Source organism: Coturnix japonica, chromosome 5 (assembly GCF_001577835.2).
Source record: "Coturnix japonica isolate 7356 chromosome 5, Coturnix japonica 2.1, whole genome shotgun sequence".
In the NCBI taxonomy this organism is placed as follows: Eukaryota; Metazoa; Chordata; class Aves; order Galliformes; family Phasianidae; genus Coturnix; species Coturnix japonica.
In genome coordinates this window covers 45,000,883-45,026,891 of record NC_029520.1, presented here as the reverse complement: position 1 = coordinate 45,026,891, position 26,009 = coordinate 45,000,883, and the positions used below count along the sequence as shown (strand labels likewise).

The window sequence follows — 26,009 nt, the reverse complement described above, 5'->3', positions numbered from 1 at the left end:
GATACCTACAATTTGCATTGCGTGTTTGGTAGTGCCACTACAAACCAGTGTCACATCTAAATCTTAACCTTTCTTAGTTCTGCTCTGCATCAGTGAACACCAGGTCCAGTAAGGCTTCACCTTGGGTTGGTCCATCTAATACCTGGACCAGGAAGTTATCCTCAGCAGACTCTGGGAATCTGGATCTGCTGCCTCCTGTGCTGCTGTCCCAGCAGATATCGGGGTGGTTGAAATCCCCCATCTGGACAAGAGCCCCTGTGAGCTGGGGCATCTCTGCAGTTGGTGCAAGGCCCTGTCAATGGTCTGACCCTGAGCATGTGGCCTATAGCAGACCCAACCACTGTATGTTCTTTACTGGACCAGTGCCTTTGGTGGGGAGTTCCTCATGCTGCTGATAAATCTTGCTGTGAAGAAGCAAGTGCCATTTGTTCCTTACACTGATAGAAACATACATTTAAAAAAGCTGCTCACCCATGGTTTGAATGTTGCAGTTTGAAGCTGTTCTTCGACCAGCTAGAGGGATTGGGAATGGTTGGATACCTGGTATGTCATAGGCCGTTAGGTGTGAGACATGTGGCTTGTGCCTGTATTACTTTGTCACTGCTTTATGTCTAAAATCTCTTGAAGTCTCAGGTATCTCAAAAGTCTCCTTAGAGGCAGAAGTAAGAAATGCCAAAACATAAAACAGGCCAGGAATTTCTGCTCTCCCTGCCCAGCTGGAAATGAGACAAGACTTGGTCAGTGTGACCATTTCTAGTTAAGATTCAACATTAAACAGCTTAAGCTGACATCTACCATGGGAAGAGAATGTAGCTCAGTAATGACTACGTTGCTATAGTGGTGACTATGACATCAGAACAGGTTCCGTCTTGGCTCCTAAGAGTCACACAGTTCAATGTGTGTCCATTGGTGCTGAGTTGTGCCATCAACCATGGATAATAGAAACTGATCACAAGGTGAAGGTGCTTCTCCTTAGCAATCAAAATGTTGGGAACTGTGTTAATAGATTTCAGTCCATGGTCTCACTGACATGCAGTCTTAGCATTGTACTTTGCTTAGAAGTACTTCAGTTTTAAGATCGCTGTGTCTTATGACTAGAATCTGTTCTACAGGATCTTCATCTAAAAACCAAGATCTGAATGTCTTTTTGTTATAGGAGGAAGGTTTTTCCCATCAAATCTTTTAAGCTTTTGCCTCCCTTGGAAATAATTGTTAGAAACACTGCTTGGAGATTGTAAGTTGATGTATTCTAAGTAGAAGTGCACAACAAAATTCAGCAAGGGTCAGTCCCAGGCTGGATGTGGCTCTGGGCAGCCTGGTCTGGTGGTTGGTGACCCTGCACATAGCAGGGGGTTGAAGCCAGGTGGTCATTGTGGTCCTTTTCAACCCAGGCCATTCTGTGATTCTATGAAAGGGTCAGAAGTGCATAAAAGTACTTCCGCTTATTGGAGCTTCAGTACAGTGGAGCCAACCACTGAATAAGTGGTTACAGCAGAATTCTTTTGTGAGTAATGATGTATCTTACAGATGAAGGGTATTTTCTTCCACTTACCAGCTTACAGCAGGTCTGAGATGTTCATTCACCTTCATTCGTAGTTGGAGATGGTACAAATTCCACAACAGAAGCTTCAGCAGATTCATCATTTTGGGCCGACTTCTACCTGTGAGTAAATCAAACTTATTTCAGCCTTTCCTAATAGTGAGGGCACCCTAAGGAAGGTGCCATGGACTTCACGTATGTTCAAGTGTCTCTGATAGTTCAGTATGGAATAACATTTAATAGTCCTTCATTTAAAACAAAGTAAGCCTTAACACTGAAAAGCAAAATTAGGCCAAGATGTATCTTTATGCTGGTCAACCAAATAAACATTGTGTTTCTAAAAACAATGAAGGTCTAAAAAAATGCCTGGTGAATAAACCTGCACTGCTCTATGGCTGGTCTGAGGAGGAAGAGGTGTATCAGAACAGCCTGCAGCGTCCTGAGCAGCAGGATGAAGACAAGGCGGAGGCACGCGTTCTTCCATTCCAAGGTGCAGTTCTGATGGGTTGGTGAGGAATAGGGTGGGCAGTGAACACTGTGTATCTCTTTTACCCACTGCACAGAGTTCTGATTTGAACTGTTCTGCCATTAAAGCAGAGGCGAGCTTTTATTTATTTAGCACTTTGAATTACAAGAGTACAATGTCCAAGCGTATTTTTTCTTACCTATTTCTGGTTGATTTTAAATGAAACTATCCGGATGGTGAGAACACATCTTATGGAAAGTCATTTTATTTCAGCTCTTAGATGCTTACTGCAGTTACTCAGAGGACAGCTCAAACTCCACTATCAATGCCACTAGTGCTAAGCGTCGCAGAAGAGTTAAGTTTGTAGCAGAGCAGGACGTGCCAGAGGCTTTGGGAGATGCCGTCCTCTCTGAAGATGAGCAGTGTTTTCTCACACCTGGAAAGGCTGTCCTGCCTGATACAGAGTACCACAGTGACATCTATATGGCACCCGAAAGTGATCTTATAGCACCAGTGGAAACAATCGCTGAGGAGAAATCTGCTCTATCAATGTTCTTGGTGGAACCGTGTGAACCATCTCAGAAATGGGGAGCTGGTACAGAGGCCGTGTGGCCCCAGGAGACTGACTGCTCCTCACCCATGGACATTGAGCCTTGCGAACCTTCAGCATTTCTGGAGAGCTCTGTTATGGCTGCTCTGCTACCAGAGTGGGACAGCAACGTGTGTGAACAGATAGCAGATGTTTCCAGTTCTGCCATGTACCACTGAAGAAACACCTTCCTGTCACCTAAACGAGGCATGGCTGTATTAATAACAACCATAACAACGCTTTGTCTTGTCTTTCATGCACTCTGAAAGGTATTTATCCAAGCTTCCTTTGAGCAGTGTTGAGGTTGTATCATAGAATTAAGGCTTCAAAATCACAACATCCCATATCTGCCATAGAGCTCAGGCAGTGCCTTCTGTTCTGCTTGTGAGAGCACAAGTTACACTTCTTGATGGCACAACCAAGCAACATTGCTGCAATTCCAGGGCCAGAATGTTAAGAAACGACTCTGGGAAACAAAGCCAAATGTTGGGGTTATTGCACAAGGCAAATCCCTGGTGGAGGGTCATGCCAGTTCAGCAAAGACATTCTTTGCAGATACTGATTTAGGCACTTAGCACTGTCAGCATGTACTGTAACACGAGTTACCAGGTGTGTGTGTGCAGTCTGAAATTAGATCCAGAGCAGCAGATGGTACAGAGTGCAGCATTCATGGAATGGTGACATGAGAACTGAGTTTTCTTGCTTGGTTTTCAATGACCTCCTGTTGCTTCATATCCTCATGCTGCTTTTGCCTCTGCAGGACAGGTGGATTTGGGGATCCACAGAACTTCAGTATGTTGAGATAGGAGCAAGGTGCATCTGTCCTGTGTTGTTGCCCGAACACTGATGTCCTCTTGAAGTCCTTCAGGATCCCACAAACCCCTGCCAACATGGGTGACCGCTGTAATTTTAAGATGAAAACCCTTCATATTTAGGCTGTTGGTAACAGCACTGACCATGACTCCAACCTGAATACAAACATTTCACCTGGAGCTTTTCTGTCTCTGCAGAGTATATGTATTAAGCTCAACGTGCAGTAATTTGTTGAAGGACTGTGGATGCTCCTGACGTAAATGGATTTTGGACCTGGTACACAGGGACTATTTAGTAGATTGCTCCCTATTGCAAGTGAAATAGAAGCACTTTCACAATAATGTGCTCATATTGTGAGGTTTAAAAATGTTCTATACCTGGAAGGCATGATTTTAATGTCTCAGTTTCACCTGTAGCAATTCTGAGTCCTACCTGGTAGGGACTGACTGCTAACAGCTGTTGTTCATTGAACATCAGCAGCTGATTTGGGGCAGGCCTGTGTGGGACTGTGAGCCGTGTGAGTGGATGAAAGGTGATGGCTAATTGAACTCATTGAAGTCAGCTGCTGCTACCAGCACTGAGTGTCTCTCAGAGCCTGCTTCAGTGGTGGGAGGGCTGCAGGAGCCTTTCCTGTTCTCTGTTGTGAAAGCCCTTTCCTGACAGAAGGAAATAACTGTTGGACGGCCTGCGCAGATGAGGTAAGGAGCTGGATAAGGAGCTGCTGGGGATGAAAAGAGGTGTGTTCTCAGCTGGTGGCAGGAGCAGGGTGGGCTGCTCTGCTGTGTCTCCAGGGTCGGGCTCTTGGGGCCTTTTTGGACTGACAGCTGACAGGCATTTGTTTCATCAAGGCCTTGGCATGTTCTGGGCTGCTTCCTGAGGGCTGTGTGACTGACATGGGGCCACAGAAAATAAATGGCTGTGTGACTGACATGGGGCCACAGAGGGGGAATGGAGTGTAGCACCTCTGGCTGCTGGACCTTGCCAGCTCAGCTGCAGGTGTGTGTGAGTGTGCTTTAGATACTAGGAATGTTGTGAGTAGGGTATACAAACTGCTGTGCTAATTTCTGTAGGCTTCTGCCGCAGGCCTGTACAGTCTGCTCTAGTCTGCTTATTTAGAGGAGGGGTCTGGAGCCTTCAGCTGTGGCACAGAGCAGCACTATTGCAGTAGGCCTCGCTCTCCTTTTTGTTACGTCCCTTTTTAAGCAGTTTTCACATGGATGAAGCTGAGCAGGGAGGCAGGTGTGAGCAGGGGCCCTGCAGTCCGGGCACATCGAGCTGCGGTGGGATGGCCCTGATGGAGAGGAGGCAGCGGCAGAGGAGGCAGCGGCGGGTGGGACGGTCCACAGAGGGCCTGGGTGAAGGTGAGCGGGATCCCATTGGGAGGGCTGGGTGCAGGGCTGGCTCTGAGCGTGGCCTTGTGTTTGTTGGTATCATGCCTTGAACAAAAACACCTCTTTGATGGCTCTGAAATCCCCTTATGGAGGGTAAGCTGCCCAGGGAGGTGGGGGGGTCACCATTGCTGGAGTTGTTTCAGCACCATGGACATATAGCATTGAGGGACGTGGTCAGTGGCTGTGGTGGGGTGGGTTGGGGTTGGAGTAAGTTGTCTTAGTGGTCTTTTCCATGCTTAATGAGTCTATGATGTATTTTTCTTCCCCATTCTGTTAGATGCTCTGGAAATGATGGGTTCTGTTCAAAGCTCGGACTGCATAGAAAGGCTGGCACATAAATACATGGTAACTTTCTTCTAATTGCTGTTTCTTATCTCCCTGTTAAATTATAACATAGACTGTGTTGAAGAACAGCTGATGAGGAACATCTGTGAATAAACTGATTCAAATGGTGAATAATTTAGTTCACCTGTGAAGAAGCAAAAAAAGGGGGAGAGGAAACTTTGGGGGAGGGGAGAGAAAGTCTTCTGCTTTCCCTGGTGCCTTCCCCTGCACAAGCCAGTCAGTACCACAAGTGTGAGATATTTGAGAAGCTGAGCAGCTTCCTGTGATGACAACTGACCAAACACAGCACTTTGGGCTGGTAGGGGCCTTCAGCCTCAACCCAAAGCTGCCTGAACTTCAGCTACGAGCGGTGCTTCTTTCTCTTCTTCCTCTGCAGCAGAAGTGTGTGGTGGAGTCAAGCACGGAGTCAGAGTCTGAATCCAGCGTGGAGGTGAGGCCCAGATTCTGGGGTGTTTCCATGCTAATGGGCTCCTCTCATCCTTTTGCTTTTGATGAGCTGAAGGAATGGTTGCTGGAGTTCCAGCTGTACAGATCAGGGAGGGAACAAGCAGCAGTTTCAGGCTATACCAAAACAGCCTCGTTAGTGCTCTGTGGGGCTGTGCTTACAGATCTGGGCTGTGTCTGGTGGTGGCGCTGGGCAGGGCTGCTGCAGGAGCTCTGCTGAATGTTCATTTCAGATAAGATGGTTGAGAGCAGAGCTGTTGCTGTAGCTACAAAGCACAGCAGAGTATAACTAACCTCGCTGTTCTGAGCTCTGAGCTCATCATTCTTGGTGACTTCATGCAGGTGTCTGTCTGAGCACTTACACTGAGCACACAGAAATGCTGCATTTAACTCTTATAGGTGCAGTGGTGAGAGTGAGCATTGCAGATCTGATGAACACCTCAGGGCTGTAATGGCAGCTCTAGTGCTGAGCTGTGTAACTCCAACACTTGCTCTGTTGGGGATTTCTGTGTAGTGGTGGAACCTCTAATGTCAGAGCAGCTTTTCTACCTTTAGTTTATCTGTGATTTTCTGGTGGTAGGATATACAATTACTCATGTTCTCTTCACAGTCTGAAGTGCTATCTAATATTCAGCAGGGCTTTCCTCAGACCCTCTAGTTTAGGCTTTTATTATTATTTTAAACCAGGCCTGCATTAGTTTGACTGATCTCGTTTTTATTGCCTTTTGAGAAGATGGTAGGATCTGGCTTTCTCTTCTCTAGCCTTTTATCTGCTCTTGTATCAGTGACTCATAGGACGACGCCTTATAAACCTATGTCAACTTCCCTTAAGCAGGTCTTGCATAACCCACTTGCTGAAGGACTCAGGAAGGCAAGGGACTCCAAGGGGCTGCAAGTAGGTTCAGCTGTTATCACAGCACATTTGTTCTCAGTGTGAAATTAAAATGGAGTGGGAATGTGTGGATCAACAGAACTTGCATGCTATGCTCAAGTGTTTCTTAAGCGTGCTGTGTACCTCTGTATTTTTCTTCACACAAATAAGCATCTTCCATGTTTAGAGAGATCTTTGTTTTTAGTTCCTAGATCCTTATGATGGTGATTCAGAAGACACATCCAATCACTCTGATTGTAGCCTGAGCTCGCTGAATAGTACAGGAGTTGCACCGTGGATGAGCAGTGCTCCAAAAGCGATGGCTGTGGAGGATGCTGATCCTCTGGGGAATGGAGAGTCCGTCCCTCAGCATCTGGCCTGGCTCTGCTCAGAGACAAAGATCAGTGATGTTCACAGCCAGAGGGTAAATGATGCTAAATTACCCCTCAAACTGCCTTGCCAGCAGAAGGATCTCCCAAGCAGCCTGCTGCAGTGCTCTGAGCTGACCAGAGACATGGAAGCATTTCCCTCCACGTGGCTGATGCTTGACCCTTCCTTACTGGTGGGTGTTAATCCTTCAGCCCCTGCTCATCTCCTTGCAAGTACAGGTGACAGTTCTCCACAACCCACGGTAGCAGATAACTGTGATGGTACCACTTCGAGGCAACCACTTATTAAAAGAAAACAAGGGATCACTGTTTCAGAGAGCACTGGTGAAAAGCTACGAAGAAAGAAAATCCGTGCCATCTGAGCTAAGGTATTAATAAGCAGCTGGACCAAGTGCTTCATTCTAAAAGCAAACCTGCTAGGTTTCTTTTGCAGGCAGCACCTGAACCAGCTTCAAATGATGATACAAACACAGCTGAACTGTGTGCTGCAGGCACTGAGATCCATCTTCAAAGGATGGAACCAACTAAACAAGCTTGTGTGGCAATTTAGATGAGAATTAGCTATAAGCTGTGTCCAGACTCAGCTGAAATTGATGCCTGTGTGATACTTCAGTGTCTGGGCACCAGATTCCTGTGTGCTGTGTCTGGAGACACCTGTTCAGCTTTGGGGTAATTTCAAGTAAGTATTACAAGGGTATTTGAGGAGGGAAGGAAGAATGACTGAACAGCACTTGATTTTACATAGCTGTTGCTCTTTGTCTCATCTGCTGTATGGCAAATGAGCAGGTTTGGCTATAAACACTGAATTGTATGTGAAGGCAACCAATTTTTTTTTTCCCTTTGATCAGAGAGAAGTTGACTTGTGCTGTTACCATACTTGTCCCTGTCTGAACACTGTTTCAGGTATAACTTGTATATATTCTCAGTATGTCTGCCAGTTTAGAACTTAGAATGTGAAGCTGAAGCCGTTAACTGGCAGTAATCATCCTTAGTAAGAACCATGATTTATGCTCAGTCAGCCAGCAAGAACTCTCTCATCTCCCTCCTTAATGATGACCTTCCTGTATTTTTCTTCCCATATAAATGGACTACAGCCACAGAAGTATAATTGTCTGAAATTTGTTGGTATCAAAGCTGTGAGGGCATTCATTCTCCATGACTGGCACAGAATAACTTGCTATCAGACTTCATAGCAGATGATGTCAGGCCTTGTGTCTTATTGCACTGGGGGCTTCAGTTACAGGATTAGCTGAGGGAGCTGTGTGAGGGTCAGCGCTGTGCCTGAATACAGAGTTACTGTTATTCTCTGGAAAGACTGTAGATAGAATTTTCCAGATGAAAGTCACCATAATAATTCCAGGAAGTCAGAAATCTTGCTATAGATTTTATTTCCTGTAATATTACCAGCAAATAAATGCCTGTTAATAACCATCTCAAAATCTCACTCTGTGTTCCTTCAAACAAATCTAGCCCACCAAATGTAGCTTTCAAATTACCACCCACCTCTTCTTCCAAGTCAACCTCACACAAACCACCTGACATCCTAACCAACAGCCTAACCACATCAACTACAACATCTAGGTGCGGGATACACAGAAGCATGACATTTGTTACAGTATAGCAGTTTAAAAGCTTTTCACTCAGTGCACAGAACTGCGACGCCGCGCTCATAGAAACTACGTGGATCTTCCTTGGTGGCTATTTCAAAATCAACCGTGAAAATCAGATCAGCACGAGTGAAGTTCAGGTAAACGGGTAATGTCACCTGGGAAGAAACGTGAACACAGGAGAGTTATGCAAGGTCTGGAGACAGGAGTATGTTCCTGTACTGCTCAATGGTGTTTATACAATGGGAATTCAGTCAATATTCAGCGTAAGAAACCAGTACACAGGTATAACAGATTACCTTGAAAGGATAGCTTCCTTTATAGAAATGAATTTCAGTTTTGGCTTGACTACACATTTAGTACTTTCTGGACGCTTCCCCCCTCTTCTCTACCAACACATGAAAGACCTGGCCCAATGCTGGGTCCATCTGGGGTTAGTCTGAAACTTTGCTACCCCTGATACTGAGGATATTAGTAAGAAATAACTCTACAAGAGGATGTAATTGAGAGGTGTCTTTTGAGAATTATTTTCATCAATACTTACAACATTTGCTTTTTTATCAGCGTTTGTCTGCTTGATCCAACGAAGCTGTGTAATGGGTAAGACAGTTGAAATAGCATTTGAAAGTGACAGCTTGTTGTTGCTGCATGTAGCTCCTTGAAGCTTCAGGCCTGTAAAATGACACATGCTTTAGAGTTCTGAGAGCTTTCTTACATCTAAGGAAAGCAAGTCTCCCTCTGTAGTGTTTAAGGGCTGTGATATTAATCCATCAAGGTCTGCAAGAATCTGTTTTAAACTATGGCCATGCTGGTTTTCCACACTGTCCAGTGGAAACTGAGACTCTATTCTCAGACTTTAATGGTATGATCTTCTTAGGAGTAATCATACAGTTATAGAAATATTTGTAGGTATGCCCCCAAATAGAGAAGTCATAACAGATACTCTATGGAATATTGCTTGAACATACAGACCTGAGTCTTGATGTTTATTATCATGACAAAATATATTAATAGGAAAGTATTTAACAACTTAAGAAAGCATCCAGTAATGCTTGCAGCAATATGACTTTCTCACATGATGCAGCTCATTTAAAACCAGCACTTTATGGAAGTATTGTAGAACACAGACCCCTCTTTCCAGAGTGAGTTTTACCTGTGACTCCGAAACTGCATGCATCCAGCACAGCGTTCTGTGTGGTTGTAACGTTGACCTCAAGGCAGAGCTCCTCAAGGGACCAGCTATTTGCCTGTGCAACATACTGCCGTGTAGCAGTAATGTACGCCTCTGGTACAAACAGGCCACCGAGGCACACATGGATGTTCTAATGGAGGAGAGAAGGGGAAAAAGAATAGCAATTATTACAGATATTATTTCAATCTGTGTTAAGATTTTCCTGCTGCTGGAACACTGTGTAATTGCTGAACTGTTTTCTTCCTCTGAGTCTTATGTTATCTGTCACTGTAAAAATCCTGTTTTTCCCTCTGATCTACGTATTGCCCTGCTGCCCTCATTATTTTGGTATTGTAGCACAACTACAAAAACTGACTGAACTATTTTGCTGTTTTTCTTGATATGAAGACTCCATAAAGTAGTCATGCACCTAAATCCAAGTACAACCTCTAGATGATACAAGCACAAAGTACCTTTAGTTCTTTTGCTCCTCCAGAGGCAGCTGCCTGGGAAATGTTCTGCAGCTGTTTGATGCGTTCACTGAAGTCAGACACCCACTGGATCACGGTCATTCCAGCTGGGACTGTGTAATGAGACCAGCTGCGAGGCAAAATACCTGTGGAAAATGTGATTAAACTTAAGATTTGTGCACTATTTTCACACTATTCATTTTTCTTCAGTTTCCAATAACCACAGCCTCTAACTTAGAGTGCAAGAGGCAAACAGAGCACAAGGAGATAGCAGTTTTAATTACTGTACCTTTCACCAGTTCATTTATGAGTGTACGTAGATAGTTGGTTTGTTTCTTTTTCCCTTCACACACTTGAACAACATCCGCAAGGTCCTGACGCACATCCTGAAGCAGCTTAGCTCCCATTTTCACCTCTCTCTCAAAGAACCGGAACAAAGGATCCTGGTCATCAGAACATTTAAAATAAGTTGCAGATCAACATTTAACCTCCTTGCTGCTAATAGAAGACTTCTTGTTGAGCAATGAATGCAGACTGTGTGCTGCAGCTCCTTCAAATCAATTCTGGATTGCTTCTGATCAGCAACAAATGGTTCTAACCTGCTGTCCCACAGTTAAGCCTTCAGAAGCAATTAGGCAGTCAAGGACATCTTAAATCAAAAAGCTTACTCCAGAATTAAAGCTTAGGTTAACTACTGGCCAGACCCCAAGAGTTTCCCTCTGAAATGTGTGCTATCACTCAGCAGAAGCTGCTGACTTATATACCCTTACCACCACTGCACTTTAACATTAACTGGCATGCACCAGCTGTAAAGGCAGTATTGCAAGTAGCAGCCAGTTTGCTACTTTATCACAAAGAAGCTGCAGAAGCAGCTCCAGTGATTTAAATAATTCCCTAAAAACATGGAGCCAACTTCTAAGAGCATTTCAAGAAACTCAGAGGGGCATGATGCAGATGAGGCAGTTAGAATCAGCACCATTACAAGTTCCACTGTCCCAAAGAACAGCTTAATTGGTGGTGCTTGAAGTCACAATGCACTTTCTCCAATACATCAGAACTTGTGCAGTTCCTACATTCGCATTACATAAAACTTAATTCTTACCTTAATGTTTTCCACAGTTCGCTTCAGATGATTTAGTGTTTGTGGGATAAGGTGAAGCCAGTTGGAAGCTGTGGTGTGCAGTGTTCTCATCCAGGCTGGGCGTCCATCTGATGTAGAATCGGTTCTTGTCTTCTTCTCAGTTTCGGCATAAGCAAGATCATCTTCATCCTCCAGCATCTGCATTTTCAGCATTTTACTGATCATATCTATGCCTAAAACACAGCAAAGGTACACTGTTAGTCTGAAAAGAACTGGCACTGAGATGAAAACATCCGACTACATGCAAGAACTGGGACTCATCTCTCACCCAGCTTTAGACCTAAGTTACAGAACTGTGTAGCTGTGTGGGTTTCTGGGGCTGACAATAACACTTTCTAGAACCATGGGAATTTGACATCTGGAAGGCTAAAGCACTTACCATGCAGAAGTTAAACCAACTGTGTTGAGAGAAGGGGGGGAAGCTAATGTTTTGCTCTTCATCAGGACTTAGGTTTCTCATCTGCTTTTCAGTTTAACTGTTGGCCTTCTGATCTACGTAAGTCATTGCTAAAGTTCTGTTTTTACCTTGTGTGGTGAGAAGAACTTTTTCTGCATTATTTGGCAGGCCCAGCCACGATGGTGTTTGAGTATCAGGCAGCATCTCAACCCACTGGACAAATTCTTCACGTCTGCAAGTAAGAATATTGGTTACAAGACCTTCCCTTATTAGAATGCCCAAGACAAATGTTTGCACAGCTGAACAGCAGCACAGAGATACAGATCAGGGTTAAGATATATTTAAGAAATGCACACAGAAATCTGGATAGGGAAAATGATACCTGATCCCATCTGGCATCTGAATATCTTTGTGTCCATCAACTTTGCAAGCCAGTTTGAATTCGCTGTCAAAACTCAGAGTAGTAAACAGACGTTCCAAGAAAGTGTTTAACAAACGCTGATCAAATTCGTTATCGATGCGGCCTCCATAGATAGACTGCGCCATCAATGTCTTTAATGCAGACCAGGGGATTTTATCAGGTGAAATGTTCTGGCGGCCCTGTAAGAAAAATGCACTGCAATTAGCATCCTTCACGGCTCTCCTCTGATAAAGGAATAATACTGAGCAACTAAGTTACAATGTCAGCAGATTATTTAAGCCTGCTCATCTAAGTAGCTGAAGATTTCCAGAGGAGACTACATGATTGAAGTTAAGTAATCTAAATAATACCTATGCCTAAGGTACAAGACTACTTGCCTTTGCTGTGTCATCCAGCCACGTATCTACTGTGTCACAGGCAGATCTCAGATCAGATTCTCCAAACTCGTACTTCTTGGACCAACCCAATGGAGCATAGCGCAAACGTTCTTGGATAATGGCATGGAACCAGGCAAGCAGGAAATATAAACGAGCACGTTCATTTGGAGACTAGGAAGTAAAGGAGAGGGGAGGGAAAAAAAGCTTTATTACCCAAGTGAACTGATAAAGAAAAAGCCTGCTAAAAGGCTAGAAAAAAGCACAGTTAGTACTAGATTGCTACCAAAAACATTCTATGTACACCTTTGAAGCTGAGGTTTTGCCAGCTTTCTGAAGTACAAGACTAGCAAATGCATACTGACATTTCCCTGTCACCCACAGAAGGCACAGCCTTACCTTGCACATTCTAGATACTGGAATGCTACTGAAAGTCCTCAGCATGTTTGCCTTTACGCCAGGAGGAGGTTCAAACACAAAGATTCGGCCAGCACGTAACAAATTCACTGGCACCTAGAAAAGATCAACAAGCTCAAATCCAACTCCTTCAGCCTTCAATACATTACAATCCTCTAATAGCATTAGCGTTAGATTCAAAACTCATTCTGAGCACACACAAGTCCTGCCTTTCTTTGGGAAGGTGGGGTCATCGTTGGAAGGAATTATAGGAAGTTTTCAGGTACAATTAAATTACTAAAACCAAATCCTGCCAGCACGTATTCTCCTTTTGATACGGGAGAGGCAGTCATGAGAAATCCATCCCTGGGTAGCATTCTTGGTTCTACAAGACAGTTACCGAAGCATCTAATTTCAGATCAGTGTTACCTTTGGATTGATCTCCATGGTAAGGAAGAGTCTGAAGCAAGCATGAGGTTGCAGGGAGTGCAACTTCTTTTCCAGCTGCATGAGCCAGCCAGGAGCCAGGTGAACGTTCTTCAGCATTACCCACCTATCAAGTTTTGAAACAGAAGGGGTGTTTTTTAGTGTACAGCTCAAGCATCCTGGTTGCTATCACAAGAGCAATGGAATCTGATATTAATGCTACAGGTTTTCCTCCATCTATTTTTTAAGCTCTTCTACTATATAGAATCAGTTACTACTGTAAATGGGCTACCTACTCAGTTCTGCAGCTACAACCAACCTCTCCTCCTGAAAGTAGCTAGGTTGAACAGCTGTGCATAAATTATTACAAATTTCAGCTCATCTTTTCTTCTCAGTTTTATCTATTCAGGCAATAGATTATTACTCCCCCACTCCAACCTCCCTGTCAGGTGGTGTTCCAGCTGGAAAAGACAGAACGTACCTTCCAGACTTCACTGCTGTGTTTATTGCTTTATCTGCTTGGTTAAATCCTTCAGCGGAACCTGGAAGACAGAAAGTTGCTAAAGCTTTTACTGCTAACTTTATTTATGCTTAGATAATGAAAAATGTTAAGTTCTTACCAATAGCAATGGAAGTAATTTGCGTATTCTGCTCAGCTGCAAGGTCTTCAACGTGACCACTGGCATCATAACCAGGCACTGAACACATCAGCACAGGAGTATTCGGTTTCACCTGTTGTACAAGGATTTGAAATAAGATGAAGCAGTCATTGTGTGAACACAGGAATGCATGAAGCTCAGTCTTTCCTCCCTCTGACCAGCTAAAGTCATTATGTTGTCCTCATTTTCCTTTTAACAAATAGGCAAACAATCCATTCTTCATACCACATACAGAAGGGGAAGGGGAAGAAACGTTCTGTGAAGAAGTTTACTTGCTAAGGAACTCACATAGAACAGCACAGAGCGTTACCTCGGGATTTTATCCTTTCACAAACAGGAAACTCACCTCTGTATCTACAATGTGTGTCAGATCTAAAGGCTGCTCCATAATGGACATGAAAGACTCTCCAAGATTCGTTGAAACAAATGTATGCGCCATTGCCAATAAACGATCTGGACGGAAGGCCTGGATCAGAAGCAAGCGATGAATGGCCTGTCCAATAGGAGCTGGAGAGGGGAAACAGCAAGAATTCAGACTTCATGCTTAGCTGCAGCTGCAGGAGAAAACATTATGGTAGAGCAGATGCATCCTCAGAAAATATATCAGACTTGGAGCTTTTTACACTACTGTGCTTACTAGAAGTGGAAGTGTAGATTACAGAACAGGAACAAAGTACGTTAATGACCACCTACAAATGCTGCCTGCAACAGTGGTTGTTTTTTTCTTTATTAAGAACAGACCAAGTTCTTTCCACAGCTCCAAGCTGTATGTCAGGATTACTGTAAAATCTCATCATTACTACTTGGACTGAAGTCAGTACAGTAGGACTGCTGTGATCAATAGTGCAACTTACTTGCAGGTTTTTCCTCAGTCCAAAGGTACGGTACAGTCTGCTCTGGAGAACTGCTATCCAGCCAGATACAGAATTGCTGTATTGAAAGAAAAGGCAAAGTATTTACAGAAATGGTAAGGAAATGGAGTTTCATAGCACATTAACACAGTGTACAACTTGAAGATTTCTCCTGTTTAATGCTCCTGTCCTATCACCCACCTTTAGAATAAAAACTTCAAGTACTAAAACAAAAAATCCACATCTCAAACTCAAATTATGCTTTATTAGTTATATTGTCTTTTGATGTGTTCAGTTATTTCACTGATATCCCTTAATATCTGATTGCCTTCTGCATACCTTGATTCTGCAGCTCTGTACCAAACCCCGGCCCAAAGTGTGCACTGTTTTACCCTGGGCTGAAGAATACTTGCTAGAGGTAACAATGAGAGGCCAGCTCTGAATATAATAATAGCAGGCAAGGCAACTGAGCTACTGAAGATACAGACATTTTGGAACATACAGTCTCACAGTTGGGACAGTGATGTACTCTTAGAACTCCAAGGTCTTATCTCTGATCAAAGGAGCACACTGCTCAGCAGCTGAGTACCATCTAAATCTTTTCAAGTATTACAATACAAGAGCTCACCATAATGATGTAAGGATGGTTAGGTATATTCCCCACTAATTCATAACAATCACATAATAGTGATACAGTAAAAGAGATGCATAATATCACAGTTTCTGTCTGCAAAGTCTGACCAACAAGAAGATGAATAAGCTGCTTCTAAATTTCAGTGATGAACAATGCTGGTATTTACAAATCAAATGTCACACAGCTTAAATACAAATAAGTAAATCCATTAATTTTCACAAAGACCACAGTACACTAGGAGAACTTATCTGTAGCCCGAAGCTCTTATAAATCAGAAAGCTAAAAAGCTTAGCCAAGTAGTTGGATGCAGGAAAACAACGCAGCCAACACTTACCTCATCAGCTTGAACTTTGGAAACAAGGTCCTTGAAGGCAGGAAGGCAGCTCAGCCTCATCATTGCTTCTGTCTGCTCTACAGTCAAACCGTTGATTTTGGGGAGAGATGCAGCATTTAATACAATCTCCTTTCCTCTCAAGAAATGCTGGAATTCTGCATCATATGTAGGCTCCCTAATGTTAAGGGAACAGAAAACTTCAGCTCAATGCTGTTTTCAAAACATCCCTCCCTTTTTCAATTGAAGTGAGGTAAGAAAACACTTACCCAATAGTGCCTTTCAGTTTAATGCGAGCCAACAACATGGCAAACGTTATATGATCCTGATGCAGCATGCCACGTGCTACTCTATTGAAAGCCACCTATTATGGAAAGAGTGGAGTTAGTGGCATCAGGAGCCTTGAACCTTTCAAAAATTATTAGTGTATCTACTTGGTAAATTACTGAACCTGGAAGAGATCCTTTGTGATCACTGAGAGACGGTGAGTGTGGTCTGTGATTCCCTTCAGATTTGGGTTCTCATACAAGACGTTGTGATAGATGTCCAAGAAGAACTGGAGAGAGTATTGGTACAGGAAGTGTATCTGAAACACAAAAGAGTTTGGTTTCCTCTCTAGAATCCTGCTGGTTTTGTCAGTCAATGGCTTATGCCTACAAAACTGTAACACTGCAGCTGGGACTGGAATCAGGCAATACCAAATTAGCTTTGAATAGTAACTGCATGAGGTTTCTGGTAGGAAGAGCTCACCCTACCTGTTTCAGTGACTCCATAGTAAAGTAGATGCTGCTGCATGCTGTAGAAAGGGGTAAGTACTGCTGCGAAACAGTCTCCACTTCCTGCATGACAATATCAGTCTCCTCTACTTTTCTAGTAACCTCTGCTGCTTCCTTCTTCAAGTTCTCAAGAGTAGTAATGATGGTGTCATCATCCAGGATACGTCCCTTCACTTCATTAAGCGCTTGTAGTAGGGATTTTTCTAACTGACGCAAGCGCAGCTGAAATTCACCTTAATTAGAAGAAAAATGAGGTTACATATTGTATAGGTGTGGTAGTTTTCATATCATGGCCATATAAATAAAGCAAGGGCATCACCTATAAAAGTATTTCACTGTGTATGTCTACAACTAACGTTAAGCCACTGTATTCTTTCAGAAAAGAGGAAGTTACTCTAATTTTGGTAACCATACCCTGAAGCTTGAGGAGATCTGAGCGTTTTTCATCAACGTCTGGTCTTTCAGCTTTCAGGACTTCATTCAAGCACTGGCTCTGTAAGCTGCTGCGAGTTACTGTGAAGTTCACAAACGTAACACGAGAGCAGAGGTCTGGTGGGAATTCAACCTATCACAGAACACATGAAAAACTTTCTCAGCTCACTGTCACACCATCTGTACCAACAGGAGATCTCTGAGCTTTGCTTACTGTTGGATCTCTGGTGGAGAGGAAGATAACAAAGGATGGTGACAAATCAATATCTTGGTCTCCCAGAGTAATCAGAACTCTGCCCCCAGTTCTTCGGACTTCACGATTGAGAACAGGATTCAGAACTGGATCATAGCTCTCCACATCCTAAAAGTAAAAGATGCATTACACAAACTGCTACTTACGCATATCTCTAGCAAAACTGCTGATCCAACTAAGGCTAATGCTCTGGTAGCAATCAATTTACAGATAGCTTGGAATACAGATCACATTCAGGTTTCCACTTGTACTTCCACTGAACTACACAAGCTCAGGATTTATGCTATTACTATACAAGGCCTCAGTAGAGAAGTATTGTTAATGGCCTAGATACGTCAGTTTAAATGCATAATAGCTCCTATTCTAAGCAGCACAAGTAATAGCTGTTGATCTCATCTATGAGCTAACATGTTTTCCCAGTTCTGTGCTATGAAACAAATCTCAGAAGTGAAAGCCAATCACTACTGACATTTCTTCCTGTCACTCAGAACAGATTAATTCTGGATAGCCAGGCATATTAGCCATTAATAACTATGACTAGAGACAACATACAGGATGAAGGAAATAGACAGGCTGCAAGTCTGCAGTACAAAAAGATAATCTGAAAATAAAAGCATCTGACCTTAAGAAGGTAGAGAAAGGAAATGGCTTCTTGTGACTGCTTATCTCATTTTTCCTTGGGATTTTTCTTAGGACTAATACTTCACATGCTACTCTGTATTGATTAAATAATACCCGAAAATCAGATTACTTGCATCTGACTAACAGAAAGACTGCAAACTCTGCTAGTAAACAGGAAAGAATTCAAGAACTGTAAGCAGTTTCTACATGATCTCCAAACTAACCTGAACCAGGAGCGGGTTACCAAATCTCAAGGCACTTTCCAAGTTCTTCCTGAAAGCATCATCCAAGAAACTTGTACGAGTTATCTTACGGTCTTTGTACTCATTCATGATAAACTCTGTAGCTTGCCCAGAGGGATCGATGATCAGTGGATACCTAAGTTAATAAAAAAACACCTTCATTATTTGAGTTCTGACTGCAGACAGCCTCTCAGCAGCTTTATGAATTCAGATGCTTTGAAAGAGTTACTGTAATTCTCTGATGGGTACAAAAGCCTGCCTTCTGTGAGAATTCTTAAGAGTATCTTAGAGTGAAATACCTATTAAACCGCTTGAGCATGATGGCATTCTCAGTGCACAGGTCATCTGCGGGTAGAGAACTTGCTTGCCAGCGAAGCCGCTCATCTGCATTGGAAAGGTACTCTGTCCTTGCAATGTCTGTACGGAACTGCAAGAAGCACAGACTGTTAGTACTGCAAAGACATTTTGATTGAACACAGCTCTGCAAGTTACACTTCTCCAGCAGTCCCATTCCTTAGAAATCTTAAAACCTTCTTGAACTGTTACAAGAAACTGACTTATGATTAAGCTGTCATGACGTTGCCTTTACCTGGATATTTGCCTGCTGCAAATGGTGAGACCATGTAGTGAACAAGTTCTGACGCATCTGCTGATCAAAGTAACCAGCATAAGCAATAAAAGCTCCCGAAAGCAAGCAGTCTCCAGCAATAGTGGACATCTGGTTCTTGAAGGTTTCACTTGTCTTCTCCCATCTTTCACGTTCAGCAGAAAGACTCTTCAGAAGAGCTGTACTACGGTTCACCTTGGAGTAAGCAAAGTAGTCTCATTAAATGCTGTATAACTACAGTATTAAACATTTCAAGGAACATTACTTAAACTGATTCAAGGTCCATTTTAAATGCAGAAACTCACAATGAAATAAATTTGTGTGTGCACTCCAGTGTTAATTCATTATGTTGGTATCCAACTCTTATCTCGAAGTTGGAAAGGTTAAGTACTAGCAGAGTAGAGATGTGCTAGTGATTAGATCAAAGAGAATAAGGAACTCTTGCAAAAATGTGAAGTTCTGTTACAATATTATGTTACATCCATGGCTGTTTTACAAAGGTTTCAGCTTATTTTAAGCCTGATGTAAACCATCCTGTTATGTAACTGGCAACGGGAGCTGGATCTTTCTAACACTTAACCATGTTTCAGTAGCTTAAGAAGCTTCATGAGACTCAGTGATCAAGCATAAAGCTCAGATACACGGTGAAGAGGAAGTAGCTCAGCTTACTAACATAATTCTGAAGAATGGTTCAATTTCTGAATATCAAAGGTGAAAGAATGGAAAACTAAAATATATAGTCTTACTTTTGCTTCCACAGCAGCCAAGTCTGCCTTAATAGCTTGAGCCTCTGAAATCAGTACAGCATACTCTTCCTTGTACCGAGCAATGCTGGCCTCAAGATCACGAATCATCTGCTCCACTTCATTTGCTTTCTGCTGGTTATCTTTGGCATCATCCTCCAGCTTCTGCAGTTCATTGCGTAGAGGTTCCACTCTTTTCAACATATCAGCATAATTAAGCTGTTGACAATAAACAGGCCTTTTGTACTTTCCATGCTTTTAAATGTGTCACCAAGAACCCCAGTATTCAGGTACACACCATCAATTTCATCTGTTCGAGCTGAAGAACTTGCAGTCCATAGAAGGACTAATGGCTACTTAACAGAAAGTAAAGACTGCCTAAAAACACTTAAGACTTCAGTTTAATCCAAATCTCAGCACAAAAAACCAGTTGCTTTTTGCAGTACACTGCTCTGTAGACTCACAAGAAGTTGTCTAAAAAGGCTGAGACCACATTGGTTAGTATGCAACAATGTTTTGTAGAAATATTTGACTCCTTCATGCCTGTACTGAGCTCATCTGTCTTTCCTAGTAAACAATCCAGTACAGCCAAGCCACAAAATAGGGGAGGACCTATGGGACAGACCGAAGCTAAACTGAATCTCTACCCATCACTACCATTTGCAGCAAGCTCTTTTCTATCAAGTCAGCAGGTAAGTAGAACCACCTTAAGTCTCTCAGTACGAATGCCTTTTCCCAGAAGCCCAGTTATTTAGCATTCTAGTATTTAGAAGCTTGTCTAAAAGACTTCAGCAGATGTGCCTGTGAATGTGCTCCACTGTGAAACAAGGTGGAAACAGCAGAAATTTCAGTAAGAGGATTGCAATGAATCTTCCACATCCGTCTTACTGAAAGCTCAAAAAATTATCCTGTACAGTAAAACAACAGGGAAAGTATCGCCTACTGTTCACAGATGCAAATTCAGAGCCTTCAGACCCTGCCATACACCTTCATGCACACATTTCACCCTGTATTTGCTTTCTCGCAGTACCAACTTTACCTGTGCAATTGCCCATTTCACCATTGGCCCACAGGCCAGTGATGCTCTGTTCACAATTTCGTAGTTGTAACTTGGATTTGACAGGTAGTTCTTCTTCATCTTCTCCCGGATGGCATCGCTGCAAGTGGAAAGTTATTAGAGACAGCATGAGCTCACTGAAGGTCAGCACACAGGCATTCAGTGTGGTCTGGCTTTCACAATTTACAAGAATGGTTCTAACAGTTTTGGTGACTGGCAGCTGATATGTTCTGATTAGTTTAAGACACTGTATCAGAAATTATAGCTTAGGAGTGATACAACATTATTTAACACATTTTTATAACCACTTCATCACAAACTGCTTAACTCTGCTCACAGGATCATGGAATAATTTGGGGCTGCAAGGGAATTCAGGAGGTCTCATCTGACTCAGACTCAGGGGCAACTACATGAGCCTGCGCAACCTGGTCTGTTACTGCTGGAAGACTAGTTTAAAACAGTAACGTGACTTTGGACAGCAGCACTATGATTTAGAATTTTGTCCTGAAGTTACCCAACAGCAATTGTTTTGACCCAGTTTGTACACTACATCCTTGCTGCTGTAATCTGTTCCCTGTAGCAAGTAAAGTAGTCTCAGAAGAAGTCAAGGACAACAAAAGCAATTACAAAGAATGAAAGTCCAACTGAGTCTTCCCATGCCTTTGTGAATAGTTTTTTCCACAAAAGACACTCCTGCACTTTACCTGATTTCCTCAGCAGAAAAGTTGACAATAGTTGGAATGAAGTTCTCTCTCATGATGATGGAACGTATTTGCTTCCAGTCAGTTGTACTTTCACCCAGAAGCAGGCAGATGGACTCCAGTGCTAGCTTCACTGCTGCAGGTGGATTAGCCATTGAACGGACCTCTACCAGGTGCTGTTTCTTTATGGACTTCACAGCTAACCAGTATCAGAATGATGACAGATGTTGATTGAAAGAGGAAAACAAATCGTTAGCAGATTCTGCTAAAGGATCTTGGATCTGTAAAAATGCTTCAAGCTTTTCAAAGGAAGCTGAGGTAGCAGATAAACACTCAAAACTACCACATCACTGGACAAACTCTTACAAAAGTTAACTGGACAGCACCCCATAGACAACTTACTTTTGTCTCAAAATGGCTTATTTCTCAGACCACACCAAAGCACATCACTAGATTTTAGTTTTAGATCTAACCCCATAGCGTGATCCCTTCACTGCTGACATACCATTCTGTGCTTCAATGACAGCAGGCTCCACCTTGTCAAGATCTTCCTTCACGCTCATCTGCTTGTCTGCAATGACCTCCTGCTGTTTGTGCAGCTGTTCCTGAATCTCCTGGCTCATGACCTAAGTGGAGGTTTCACAGACAAAATGCTGCTTTTTAGAAACTTAACTTCCTCAAGTACTTAACTCCACAGGTTCTTGTTATAACCAAGAATATTTATTACGCATGAGAGATGTAACAAAGATTTTTACCTTTTTCTTCTCAGCCTCTTGCTGATCTTTCACCATCTTTTTCAACTTGTCATTGGCTGCTGCATTCTTCACTTCCAGTTCCTGACTCTTTATTCTTAGGTCACGCCGCAACTCTTCCACCTGAGTTAGATTGTCAGATGGGAGAATTCAGATTAAACACGGAGATCCACTTAATCACCCCAACCTTTACAAAGAGCAAAGTTTTAAAGATATGTACCTGATCAACTGTTTCCTTGATTTTTCTAAGGCCAACATTCAAATGCATTTGCTGTTCTTCTAATTCACTTCGTTTCTCATTGAACAAGTTGGCATAGTGGTTGATGAAATCCAGATAGTGGCGTGGTGTGATTGCCATGGTTCTGCCTCCTCGTTTTGCCAGACGAGCATTAGCCTTTAGGAAGTGAAGAGCTGCTGATCATTCACTGGTTTTAAACTGATTCAAATGCTAAATACCATACATTTTAGTAAACTGGTGCATGATGCTGAGGCCTAGAGAACAACACAAGTTAAGCAATATAATAAAACATACCTGATGAAGAGTCTGATGAACAAACACACAGCTATTAACAATAGCTTCCCTATGTGATGGTGGTTGTGGCAGCTTATCATACACAACTGGCATGTAATCAGGCACAATATAATTTGGTTTCTCAAGATCCATTTTGCTTGTGAACTCTTTGCCAACTTGGTACAGCGCCTCAGTTGACCAATCTCCAAACCAGTTCAAAACACATCTGAAATACAAAGCATTTGTGAAGGATTCCCCAAAATACTTTTTTCATAGTATTGAAAACGTACACTTGAATGTACAGCAATTACCTGTTGAAGAGGGCAGGAGAGGTAGCTGCCCTGTCCTTCAGGCCCTCAGAAGATGGATTCATAGTGAACACAACATGGAGATTGCGAATAACTTGGCTGGTGAACCATTTGTAGAGTTCTTCATGTGAATCTAACATTAAACCTTCCTTCTGTGCTCCTTCTTTACACTGAGTCATGAGGGTGGCATATTCATCTCCTTCAAAGAGACCAGGAACCTAATTCAAAAGATAATTTTGAGGTAGTTTATAGCGGTAAAAAGGTGCTTAACATGTTTATGTTATAATATCCTCACCTCTCCATTGGCTAGGAGAGTGTTCATCCTCTCCAGGAATCCAGAATCCAGCACATTTGACTCATCCATTATGAAAGCTATTTTCTCATTTTTACAGCCAGAACGTCTCAAAACTGTCCTAAGGTCTTCATCAAAATCTTCACCCGTGTATTTTCTGTGAACCTGGAAAGATTTAACATTTGTTATTAATAACTTCCCTTCAGTAGAATCTTTTGTAGAGGTATTTATGAAGTACGCTTCAACTGACTGTTTTTGTCAGGTGAAAGCAGCATGCCAACCTTAATTTGATACACGCTCAAACCGTTCATCCAGGCAACGAATCTTGAGAGTGTTGTTTTTCCTGCTCCACTGACTCCAATAAGCAACAAGTGACCCTGCGGCTGACGGAAGATTCTGAAAAAAGAACACAGCAGGTTTGGTCAAGTGTTACCAACTTAGTAAAGCTTTTTTCTTGATTATCTAAACTTCAAATTGACACCAAAACCACACATCTCTAGCTAGAATCCTGCTATTTTGGGTGCCAGTAGATCATTTATGGACAAGAACGAGACCAAGCTCCTTGCTCAGCCTGTGTACAGGCAGCTCTGCCTTGGAAAATGTCCCTTAATAAGATGTACACAACCAGCAACTGAAGTTTCAACTTACCGGTCAATTCTTAATACGTGATCCAAGACTTCATTAAACAGAACAAGTGGTACATCAAGTTCTTCTTCATAAAAGACTTTAAGCCTAGCTTTCACATAGTCTCTTAATTCTTCCTGATCCACTGGAATATAATCCTAGAAGAATTAGTCAATAGAGCAGGGAATTTAAGATGAAGGTTATTTTGTTTAGGGATCAATTTTATACTAGATAAAATAGAATATCTAACAGAGCAATCCCGTAATAGAAGCCTAAGACTGCTGTATTCCATTATACACACAAAGGCATGTCTACAGCTTAAAATGCCACTGACAGTGGCATGCAGTTTTAACATTTTATCCATGGACCTATGATAAACCTGTTCCCCCATTCAGAAGCCTTTCTTAAGCATTTGCTATTGGTCACAGAGAAGAGTAGCAAATCAGAATGACTCGTGACTTGATGCAGTAATATTTCCACAGAAAGCCCTGCAGTATCTACCTATTCGGACTGTGAGAAGCAGTCCACCATAAAATTTTCAATGTTAGGAGATACCCTAAGCAATAGCTGCTAGCAATTTTTGGAAAGTTTTATCCTATTCTAGAGAAACATCGTTTAAAACTGCTTTTATGTACTGTGGCATGTCTTCCCACAGTAAGGACAGCATCCCTGGAATAGTAATTATTAACTCTGTGGTCACCTACTTTAGATAATCATAGCAAGAACTTCTTAGAAATCAGCTTAATCAAATGGAAAACACAATCATTCTCATGTTAATATAGGCAAAAGAGCTACATTAGTTAATTGACCCCAAACTATTCTGTTACTACTTTTATTACCTTTGACAGCCAGTTGCTGTATAAGATAGGTCTGCTCATAGCTTTTTCTTTGTCAATGTTGGGGAAGTGTTTCAGAGCAACCATATCAATGTTCTCATCAGTCCATCGCCTCTCCTCATCTTCTACAAGTCTGGAAAAAGAAAAAATACCATGACTACAAATCCTCTGTAGTGGAAGGATATAGGCACCTCACGTGGTAGTGCTACCAACAAAGTGCTTCAGCTCTGCAGTTACTATTCGTAAGGTTGTCAACCTGACACAAAAGAAAATAGTCCAGCTGCTTAACACCGAGCACACTTCAGTTTTCTAATGGAAGCAGGCAAGGAGTAGGGAAAATTAATTTTGCACTGTTTTTTTTAAACTTCACTCTCCCTCATCTCATGTTTCTTACCTGTCCTGGAAGAGACGTAATGCTTCGTGGGCCCAAATCCTGATAAGACCTTCAACTGGTAAGGTTTCCAGTGGTCTTAATGCTTCAAATATGCCTCTCACCCATCGAGTCATTTCACGAGGTGAATAGATGTAGTGTGGCTGCGTGTCTTGAGTGAATCTCTCCTAAAAAGCCAAACACCTGTTAGTTCTATATATATATAGCATATATATAATAGTTACTTCATCTCAATATTGTGCCACACTTGTATAGGCCTTGAGTTGCCATATATTACTTTGCTAGCTGCATTCAGAAGCTTTCACCAGATATCAAGTAATTAGTTGAGCAGTTGTACGTGTGTTATGCATGTTAAAGTGATTTAGCAAAAAGGAAAATTAGAATTTGGGGTTGTAGTCAACAAATTACCTGAGACATTGTGTAGAATTCTACCATAGCTGCAGTGAGAGGTTCTGCATACGTGCGAAGTGATGGGATCAGCCTTAGCATTGCACGATTGAATGTTCCATATATCTGAGTGAGTGAAGCTGGTCCAGGATAGTCCACATAAACAACAGGAACGTGTCGTAAAAACCTGAAAGATTAACATAATTGAGAGTCTGATAGGCCAAGTTACAGACTATCCTATTCTACTTGTTCTTCTGCCAAGTTAAATCACTGCTTGATAAAAAATTCACAACAGTAACTGCAGTTGATCCAGGTGGATCCATAGTGATTTGGACCAAAAAGAATTCTGCATTTTAGACACTGACTCAAATATAACAAGGCCACTGACTGTCAGAATAAGAAGGAACTAGCAGGTACCTTCAAAAATGAAGAATACAATGTAAGCATAATTGGTATTAAACAAGAATATTAAAAATGGATTCCATACTCATTGCCTCAATTCTGACCTTGCTATTCTGTAGCTCCATAGAGCTATTTATCAAATGTATTACCTATGTGAGAGAGGTTTTCTTCCAGGATCAGTAGGGGGATTACATGCACCAACAAACTGAATTCTCTCCAGTTTCACCCATGTCTGATCTGATGTACGGTAGAATCCTCCATGTTCCACCATCTGGAGAAAACAAAACAGAAAACGAAAATCAGCGTAACACTAAGTTTCTGTGAATATAAATGTTATGATATAGGTGA

At 42.3% G+C, this 26,009-nt stretch overlaps 2 protein-coding genes across 5 annotated transcripts in view; one reads left to right on the top strand and one right to left on the bottom strand.

Annotated features, from left to right (window-relative positions):
- The first annotated feature begins 23 nt into the window (after positions 1–23).
- Positions 24–8,279, top strand: LOC107315272. Of its 4 annotated transcripts, none has more exons than XM_015865425.2 (9): positions 24–956; positions 1,556–1,663; positions 1,893–2,030; positions 2,280–4,106; positions 4,612–4,769; positions 5,077–5,144; positions 5,521–5,574; positions 6,424–6,483; positions 6,665–8,279. In XM_015865425.2, the coding sequence occupies exons 4-9, from the start codon at positions 4,102–4,104 to the stop codon at positions 7,208–7,210; spliced, it is 891 nt and encodes a 296-aa protein (XP_015720911.1). In that variant the 5' UTR covers positions 24–956; positions 1,556–1,663; positions 1,893–2,030; positions 2,280–4,101; the 3' UTR covers positions 7,211–8,279. The 4 variants fall into 4 exon arrangements, with proteins under 4 accessions (XP_015720911.1, XP_015720910.1, XP_032300958.1 ...); XM_015865424.2 differs by having other exon boundaries at positions 6,421–6,483; XM_032445067.1 differs by lacking the exon at positions 24–956 and adding an exon at positions 982–1,504 and having other exon boundaries at positions 1,597–1,663; positions 6,421–6,483.
- Positions 8,220–26,009, bottom strand: part of DYNC1H1 (dynein cytoplasmic 1 heavy chain 1) — a 38,713-nt gene continuing 20,923 nt past the window's right edge. The window contains exons 40-78 of the mRNA XM_015865420.1: positions 25,811–25,932; positions 25,281–25,446; positions 24,876–25,039; positions 24,485–24,614; positions 23,670–23,803; positions 23,303–23,417; positions 23,025–23,186; positions 22,733–22,947; positions 22,443–22,647; positions 22,131–22,304; positions 21,914–22,033; positions 21,664–21,784; positions 21,162–21,357; positions 20,440–20,557; positions 19,404–19,619; positions 18,640–18,852; positions 18,350–18,477; positions 18,033–18,186; positions 17,149–17,295; positions 16,917–17,067; positions 16,482–16,735; positions 16,178–16,312; positions 15,996–16,090; positions 15,730–15,904; positions 14,765–14,840; positions 14,257–14,417; positions 13,872–13,983; positions 13,733–13,793; positions 13,255–13,378; positions 12,829–12,942; positions 12,433–12,603; positions 12,017–12,234; positions 11,763–11,866; positions 11,199–11,410; positions 10,386–10,539; positions 10,100–10,242; positions 9,609–9,777; positions 9,000–9,127; positions 8,220–8,613 (exon numbers count right to left, since the gene is read on the bottom strand). Coding sequence (XP_015720906.1) covers positions 8,485–8,613; positions 9,000–9,127; positions 9,609–9,777; positions 10,100–10,242; positions 10,386–10,539; positions 11,199–11,410; positions 11,763–11,866; positions 12,017–12,234; positions 12,433–12,603; positions 12,829–12,942; positions 13,255–13,378; positions 13,733–13,793; positions 13,872–13,983; positions 14,257–14,417; positions 14,765–14,840; positions 15,730–15,904; positions 15,996–16,090; positions 16,178–16,312; positions 16,482–16,735; positions 16,917–17,067; positions 17,149–17,295; positions 18,033–18,186; positions 18,350–18,477; positions 18,640–18,852; positions 19,404–19,619; positions 20,440–20,557; positions 21,162–21,357; positions 21,664–21,784; positions 21,914–22,033; positions 22,131–22,304; positions 22,443–22,647; positions 22,733–22,947; positions 23,025–23,186; positions 23,303–23,417; positions 23,670–23,803; positions 24,485–24,614; positions 24,876–25,039; positions 25,281–25,446; positions 25,811–25,932 — 5,886 coding nt within the window. The 3' untranslated portion in view covers positions 8,220–8,484. The remainder of the gene's footprint in view (positions 8,614–8,999; positions 9,128–9,608; positions 9,778–10,099; positions 10,243–10,385; positions 10,540–11,198; positions 11,411–11,762; positions 11,867–12,016; positions 12,235–12,432; positions 12,604–12,828; positions 12,943–13,254; positions 13,379–13,732; positions 13,794–13,871; positions 13,984–14,256; positions 14,418–14,764; positions 14,841–15,729; positions 15,905–15,995; positions 16,091–16,177; positions 16,313–16,481; positions 16,736–16,916; positions 17,068–17,148; positions 17,296–18,032; positions 18,187–18,349; positions 18,478–18,639; positions 18,853–19,403; positions 19,620–20,439; positions 20,558–21,161; positions 21,358–21,663; positions 21,785–21,913; positions 22,034–22,130; positions 22,305–22,442; positions 22,648–22,732; positions 22,948–23,024; positions 23,187–23,302; positions 23,418–23,669; positions 23,804–24,484; positions 24,615–24,875; positions 25,040–25,280; positions 25,447–25,810; positions 25,933–26,009) is intronic.